This window comes from Humulus lupulus, chromosome 7 (genome assembly GCF_963169125.1).
Source record: "Humulus lupulus chromosome 7, drHumLupu1.1, whole genome shotgun sequence".
NCBI classification, from domain to species: Eukaryota; Viridiplantae; Streptophyta; class Magnoliopsida; order Rosales; family Cannabaceae; genus Humulus; species Humulus lupulus.
In genome coordinates, this window is record NC_084799.1 from 202,187,638 (window position 1) to 202,196,490 (window position 8,853).

At 34.4% G+C, this 8,853-nt stretch overlaps 1 protein-coding gene across 1 annotated transcript; it reads left to right on the plus strand.

Moving 5' to 3' along the window:
• Positions 1–1,249: 1,249 nt before the first annotated feature.
• On the plus strand, positions 1,250–4,903 carry LOC133789134 (disease resistance protein RUN1-like). The gene is made up of 3 exons (XM_062226868.1): positions 1,250–2,239; positions 2,362–2,673; positions 2,777–4,903. The coding sequence occupies exons 1-3, from the start codon at positions 2,117–2,119 to the stop codon at positions 4,073–4,075; spliced, it is 1,734 nt and encodes a 577-aa protein (XP_062082852.1). The 5' UTR covers positions 1,250–2,116; the 3' UTR covers positions 4,076–4,903.
• The last annotated feature ends 3,950 nt before the right edge of the window (positions 4,904–8,853 follow it).

Here is an 8,853-nt window from a genome sequence, read left to right on the forward strand (position 1 = left end):
TACAATGGGTTATAGAAACCTTCTCTTTGTTGAAGCGGCCTACGTACTCTCGTAAGGGCTCACCCCGTCGTTGAACTATGATGTAGAGGTCTTCTGCAGACTTTTCAAGTTTCTTGCTACTAGCAAACTGCTCAACAAAAGTGTCAGTCAATTGTGCAAAAGTAGAAATAGAATTATTGGGTAAATTAGTATACCACTGGAGGGCTGGTCCAATCAGACTAGAACCAAACCCCTTACACATGCATGCTTCCCTCATATCGCGTGGGATGGCCATGGTGAACATCCTCTGCCTATACTGTGCGATGTGATCATCCGGGTCAGATGTCCCGTCAAACATCTTCATATTCGGGAAGTTGAACTTCTTTGGCATTTCCACTAGTGCAATGTCGTCTACGAATGGAGAGTCTGCATAACAGCTTGCTGCACTCTTCTTAATCGGAGCCGGCATTCCAGGAATCCGTTGAATGAGCGCCTCCATCTCAGCTAACTTTCGAGCCAACTCAGGATCTTGGATTGGAAATGAGCTTGTGGTTGCTTGGCGGATTGGCTCGCTCATGACTGGGTGATTCAATCCGATTGCCTGCTGCTCAAGTATATTCTGACCAGCTCCAATGATGGTCTGGCTGGCTCCAATGGTAGGCTGACTAGCACTTGGAACTTGCTGCTGTCCGGGTCCAGTGGCTGGCTGACTGGCTCCTGGAATCTGTTGCTGTCCGGCTGCACCGGCTGGCTGGCTGACTCCTGGAATCTGCTGTGATCCGGGCGCAGATGAATGTCCATGTTCAGTCATGGTTACCTGTTCGCCTGTATTGACAACATAATTTTGAATGTTAGACATGGTGGGTGGAGTTTGATAATTCCTTACCGAGGGTGATGGAACTGTCTGATTCGGTCCATCACTGTTAGAGATAGGAGTGAGGTCTCCCAGAGGTTGCATAGGGCTGACTGGGCCTCGGAAGCGGGATGGCTGAGCCTTGGTGGCTTGAGAGGACATGGCCTCCACTCGTACGAGCAGGTCAGCATTCTCAGCTTCGAGTCTCCTCATTTTCTCGCGGTCTTCATTCATCTGGGCAGTAAGAGCAGCGAGTTGAGCAGACAAATCGGGTGTCTCAGTCACGTCTGACATGGCTCTCAAGTGAACTTCTTGATCTCTTTGACGATCGTCTGATTGCTAGGGCCCCACGGTGGGCGCCAAATTGTAGAGGTGATTTCCTACAATTGATTAGATAGGCACCAGCAACCTGTCAAGAACAAAGAAAAGAGAGACGAGAGTTCAATTGGGAGCACCGGTGGGGTGCCAGCCAAAGGGACTCCGACGCTCAAGTCAGTCGGGTTGTAATGAGAGCTAATAGAAAGCAATAAAATTAAGATATAAATAATCAAAATAATGATGGATGGAGGAGTCGTAAAATGGTCAGAGTGACGGTGGCGATGACGGAGGGGTCAAGCGACTAGGTCAGGTCCAATTAGACTGACTAATTAGTCTTGCTTGACTGGATTGCTCAGAAATAGAGTAGCCTTCGTTTCAATTATAGAGTAAAGAAAATTCAGTGATTATCTGATGCCTTTTCTCAACCTCTGATGGTCTTATTTATTGTCCTCCTTTTCGTTCCGTCCTCCTTCGTCTTTCTGATTCGTTTGACTCGCTCCAAGTGGTTTCGTTCCGAGATTCTTGGCGAACGTGATGGGAGCCTTGACTGTTTCAAGGTCCCTGGCTGACTGAGTGTATCCGAATTCAGGTCCGGGTATGGTTTTGGGTATTTGGATGGTACTTTGTATATGCGAGCCTATTTTACATGGGCTTGGGACTTTTTGGCTAGTTAGATAGCTTATTGGGCTGACTGACTGCTTGTTGGACTATTATTTATCAAGTATACAGATTTTGTCCACTACACCCAACCAAAAGATTCAAAATATATTGAGGATAAGTTATGATGGGCTAGACGATAAAGAAAGGGGTGTATTTCTAGATATCGCATGCTTTTTCAAAGGCAAGGATAAGGATTTTGTGGGAGGAATATTTGATGATGATTGTACGTTTGCGGATGTGATTAGAGTTCTCATTGATAGATGTTTGATATTTGAGATAGATTATGAGAATAAGACCACACTATGGATGCATGATTTGATACAAGAAATGGGCCGGGAAATTGTTCGTCAAGAATGCATCAAAGAGCCTGGAATGCGTAGCAGACTATGGATTACAGAAGACATTTGTCATGTCTTAAAAAATAACACAGTAAGTATGTCCTAATTAACTTGTATATATATATATATACTAGTGGAAAATAAAACAAACTATAATGTGAAAATAATGATAGAAAGTATATGCTTAGTGTTGTTTGTTCTAATAATTTTCAGGCTAGCGAAAAAGTTGAAGGAATATTACTAAACTTCTCTGGGATCAATAAAGGGAGTCATTTCAAATTGAAGCCTACAGTCTTTAGAGAAATGTACAATCTAAGACTACTTCAAATATTTGGAGATCGTATACAAATGGAGAAGTGCAAATTTCAACTTCCTCATGGTCTTGATACACTTCCTGATTCTCTTAGATATCTCAATTGTCCTTACTACCCATTCAAGTCTTTACCATCAAATTTTGTTCCACAACATCTTGTGGAACTCAACATGCCCTTTAGCAAGTTGGAGCAACTTCCAAACGAATTCAAGGTACGTATATTTATCCTTTAATATATAATTTTACTTTATATACGTACGTGAGATAGGAATATATTTATTTATTTATTTTTGCCACCATTTCCTTTTGTTACAGTGTCTTGAGAGCTTAAAAGTTGTCGATCTCAGTTTTTCAAAGAATTTGATTCATATGCCAGATTTATCTCAAGCTAATTTGAAGAGTCTATTTCTTAAAGGCTGTGAGAGTTTGGAAGAAGCTCCTTCACTCAAATTTCAACAAATTCTTCCTCACAATAATATCAATTATTGGAGACCTGAGGAGACTAATCATAAACCATCGTGGTTGGAATCTTATGAACGCATAGACTACTTTCTTAATCTCGGTGGCTGCTCTACTCTTAAAGTTCTCTCAAAGATGTCTGGGAACATTAAATACATTTCTTTATCTTCCACTGCCATAGAAGAGCTGCACTCTTCAATTTGGTCTCTTGTTCGTCTTTCTATTTTGGATCTTAGCAATTGTAAATGCCTCAAGAATCTTCCGAGTGGAATTGGACAGTTGGAGTCTCTAAATCATCTATATTTAGATGGTTGTTTATCTTTTGATAGGTTTCCTGAGCAGCTTCCAAAGGAAATTAGATTATTAGACTTGAGCGGAACTAAGATAAAAGAAGTGCCTTGGTCTTCCTTAGAAAATCTCTCTAGTCTTGAGAATCTATGTCTAATGAATTGCACAGAGCTTGAAACCCTACCAACGAGTATCTGTAAGCTGACATCTCTTGTGAGTCTAAACCTATCTGATTGCTCAGAATTGAAAAGTTTCCCAGAAATCTCAGAGCCAATGAAAAGTTTGAGAACCCTTCATCTAGATCAAACAGGAATTATAAAGTTACCCTCGTCAATTGAAAATCTTATTGGGCTTGAACGGCTGAGTTTAAGGAGATGTAATAATCTAGAGTTTATTCCAAACAACATATACAATATGAGCCATCTTCAATGGCTGTGCCTTTCTAAATGTTCAAAACTTCAAAGTTGGCCTGCTGTGACGGCTGATTTCCAATTTAAGATTGAAGTGGATCTTAGCTATAAAAACATATTCAAAATCCCTGACTGGAATCTTGGTTTATCTTCATTACCATTGATGGAGTCTGAACCATGTGGATCAATGATTGATGAAGGACTAGTGAGCATCAAACGACTTTCTAATATGGTTTTATATTTGTTACAACGTTGTGACACTGCCGATACTTTCGTCGTACCTGATTTCATGGTCGAATCATGTCGATGCTTGGCCTCATATAGTGACAAACAACCATACCATTTTTGTGGTTGCTCAAGATGGAATATTGAAAAATACAACAAAATAGTGACTGACTTCTGGAAATATCTCTTCCGTCAGGCAACTTATTTTGGTCGACAACCAAAGGTATGTTAGTGTTTTTCTTTCTTTGGTAATAATAATTAAAATTAATTAACCTGTGTTTTTACAAATGAAATAATTATAATAATTTCTCTAAATTGTGTTGCAGAGAAATATTTTTCCGAGAATGTATTTATGTTGTCCAGGAAATGAATTTGCGGATTTTTTTGATAATGTGTCTGAAGGATCTTCAGTTGATGTCAATCTTTGTCCACAGTCTTATAATTCCAACTTTTTGGGTTATGTCTTTTGTGTTGTCATCGAATTTGATCACTACTGTTTTGATATTAACCATTTGAATTTTCGATGCGAGTACAATTACAAAACCAATAATGGTGAAAGCAACAAGCGTAGTTGGAGTATCCATATACCAGAAAACAAGTACGCATTTGTTGAGATTGGAATTCTCAATTCAGATCACATGTTTATGGGGTGTATTCTTGAGGAGTACAGTGAGGATCTTAATGCAAATGCATTACAGATAGTGTCATTTGATTTTCACCTTGACCAACATGATTGGGAAGCACTAGTTAACGTTGGCAAGTATAGAGTGAAAAAGTGTGGAGTTCACATGTTAAATCTTGATGATTTAATTGACGACTCAAATCATTTAGATGCTGAGTTTGATAATGATGTGTTATTTTACAGAAGAAAACAATTTCAGTTTTCAGGTAAGGGCCCATTCATTATGCGATTATTATAACTTATGTAGTCTCTTTTGTTCTCTATAGTGAGTGTTAAGATTAATGCTTTCTTGTGAGTTTGAGAGTGTTTTTTCTCTTTGTGAACCGTGACTTTGTAATAACCTTGATCATCTAGTAAGTTTGAAGTAAAACCTTTGTTCTGTTGTCTTATATTGTTCCATATTATCTTCTGTCGTATGTTTGTGTTGAAGACAGTTTTACATGGGACCAAGGGGAGCTTTTATATAGAAAAAAGGAACAAAATTTAAAAAATAAAATTATATTAAAATCCCCTAAATATTTTGAATTTTTTTTTGTATTATTTTCTAATAGCATTGGTCATCATTGAGGATACTGAATGTGCCATTTCAGCATTAATTTTATAGTTGGACGGTTAATAATGTTGTTAATAACAACTTTCTCTGTTTTCTTAATAATAAGTGTTGTTTCGTAAGTAATAATATAAATTCATATTCTAATGAGATTGACTCTAAAAGTGTTGAATTAATAAGTTAGTTAATTGATGCAAATATAAAACAAAAATTCGATGGCATAGCAGGTTTATTTTATTAATTTACATTGGAATTCTTAATAAAATAAAAAACCCATATAATCCAATCATATTTATTTGTATAGAGTTACATGTAGTTTTACATATTAATAATCAGTTTACACAGTATGGGAAGATTTCTGATCATGTTTTATATTTCCTTTCTAGATCTATTTTCTATGTGGATTAGAAGATGCTAAGATTGATCATGTGTTTAATCTCAAAATTGTATATAATACTGAGAAGAATGATTCATATTATTATAAATCTCATGAACAAGAGAATTTTTTTGGAAGATTAAGTTCAGATTTAAATATTATTATAATTAATAATAGAGAATTTTACATAAAATGTCAAAAATGACACAATTTTTACATATGTAATGCCACATGGTAGTTTTTACTTTTTTACTGTTCATTTTTTTTTTTTTACACGGTACATTAAGTTTATATATTACAATTATACTATTTTGTCTAATCCGTGTACTTTGTAATGATTATATGTATCTTTAAAATTTTAAATTTCAACGTAACACTCTTCCCACTCTTTCCATGATTATTTGTATTTCTTTAATATTTTAAATTTCAACGTAGCACTCTTCCCACTCTTTCCACTTTTCTTCTACACTATTCTCTCTATTCATTCTTTTTCTGATACACGATCACACTTTAGACTCTTAATTTTTTTTTTCCTAAAAACTTGTGTTGCTTTATTAGTTGTACTCCATATTTTGATCATTATCTTCTTTTATTGTTTTTTAATTTGCTTAGGTTTCTTTTCATTTAAAGAAAAAAAAAGTGTCGGTGGAATGATTTTTTTATATATTTTTTATATATATTTTCTATAATACTTATTAAAAAAAGTCGGAAGTGGATCTTTTTTGTCATTCTTTCATTGAAAATGCCAAAAGTTCACATTTTTATCTCTTTCTCTATTTTATTGAACTTCCAAAAGTTCATAAATGCACATGTATATATCATTTCTCATGGAAAGCTAGTTGATTCCAAAAAGAAATCATAAACATGAATATGCTTCAAGGAAGCATAGGAGCTAATGCGAGCAAAATTAATTTCTTATTTTCTGATCTGTTGTTGGATTGTTTATGTATGATTGTTTTGTGATTTCTTATTTTCTTTTATGTTGTTGGACTGATGTTGTTCTGGTGTTACTTATGTTGATCTAGGTTTTATGACTCAATGAGTTTTTCTCTAGATCTTTAATGGTTATGCTGATCTTTAATTGTTTATAAGTTGTTTTTTTATGCTTTCGTCTTTTGATTTATTTTTGTTATTGTTGTTGCATTTGATTTGATTTATTTTGTTATTTTTCAGTTTTCCTATTGTTTTCGTGTTGATCTCATGTTGATGATTCCTTCTATGTTTTTGGTTTGTTGCTTAAGTCTTGTTTTAGGATTTATGTTGAGTTGTTTGATCATTTGTCTAACGTTTTGATAGTGTTGTCCCATATTTCAGTTTCGGCAACACTGTCTCAACACCAAAACAATGCAATATATATTGTTAAAGATATTAAAAAAAAAAAAAAACTATCATCAACAGAAAAGCAACACACCATAAACTGATTCAGAATTAAAAAGGTTATTTTTCCAAACTTTTAACCTAGAATTAACAATATAGAGTTTTTAAAGGAGAGAGAGAGAGATGAGCGGAGTGGAGTGGAGTGGAGTAGGTATAAAGTGTTATTTATATTCTTTTTAATGCAATAAAAACAAAAGTTGCATAAAAAGTTGTGAAGCATTTATGAGTCTTTGACTTGTGAGGTCCTTTTTTACTATATTATTATTTCTCTTTGCTTTTATGATGCTCAGAAGTTATTACTCCCCTTTTTCTTTCTCATGTCTAATAACTCTCTCTTCATCTCCTTCTTTCATTCTTTTTTCTTCTTATTCTTCTTCAAATTTTCACAGCAACAACACCATCAAAATTAGAGACCGTTGTTGACTTGATGTTCATTTTGTGTTGATCTTGCATTGTCTACTTTTCTGTACAAGTTGTGTGCTAGGATCATTGGCAACAACGTCAACACAACATGCCAACAACCCAAAAGCAACAATGTTTTAGATTTTGTTGTTGTTGCTGTCAGGTCCAGATCGCCGGCAGCTATGGTGTTTTGACGTTGCTGCTTTCTTAGATCGAGATCGGGTTGTAGTTGTGGTTTTGTTTACAGATCGAGATATGTTGTCGTTGTGGTGTTGCTTTTCAGATCTAGATAGTTTGTAGTTGGGGTATTGTTTCAGATCGAAATGCTCTGTAGTTTTGTTGTTGTTTCAGGTCGAGTTTGGTTGTTGTTTGAAATCGAAATCATTATGGATCACCTGAGAGAGGACTGGTCTGTGGTTTTGTTGTTGTTTGAGGTCGAGTTTGGATGTTGTTTCAGGCAGAAATCACCGTGCGTGTCGCTTAAGAGAGGACAGGTTGCTGCCTGCAAGAGAGAGAGAGCAAGTAGTATTTCTGTAATTTTGAAGTTTTGTTTTGTACAAATGTAAAATATTTCGTGCTACAGCAAAAATGATATTTTTTATTACTTTTTAATTATTTTAGAAAAAAAATCCGTTAATAATATTACTACAATGGCAAAGTATTAATTCATTATTTCAGTTTGGAGATCTAAATGACATATACCATCTTGAATAGTACTAAGATCAGCTCGAAAGCGTATTAAGAAGTGTCAGAAAGTATTTAAGCGAATTATTCCTATTTAATAATACTTTTCTTATATTGTTTACAACACTCAAATCATTATTTAATTAATTATATATTATAATGTCCATAAGAAGACAAAACACATTGGAGGTAGTTTCTATCTAGTATAAATAAATAAATATATATATATCAATTATATATATGTCATCTATTTTACTTCCTCCTAACCGAACAGACTACACTGAAAAAATAAGGTTGTTTACTTGAGACCAAGGCTGACTCTGTGCTAAAGCGAGCAAGGCCCATACCTAGGGCCCCTTATTCCAAGGGCCCACTTTTTAAAAAATTCTTTTGAAAAGCACCTATAATTTTTAGAAAATTCATTCAAAAGGACCCCTAATACTTATTTTTTCCTAGGGCCCAATATCATTTAGGGCTGGCCATGCTTGAGGCCCTACACATACAATACGGTAAACTTGAAAAAATAAAATTAAGAATGAAAACATATAAATGGAATATAATTAATATCACCATATAAATATTAAAATTGCATAAAATAACGTATGAGATATAAATGTATTGGATTATGAAATGCTTAGTTTAATGTATGATTATAATTTATTTTTCTTGGGGCTCTTTTTATTAGGGTACTAATCATAATAAGATATACTAAAATAATACCTAGATTCATACTATACTAACACTAGAAAATATACCTCAAAAAAAATATATACTGTATTAATTATATAATAAGATATATTGACTTTTTATTAAATAAAACTTGAATATTTACGTCTTTATTTTCATCTTTTTCTTTTTCTACCAATCTAATTATAATTTTTTTTTTAAAATATCATGATTAACAATAAAACGTAAGTATAATGGTAGTGGTGGGTCTAG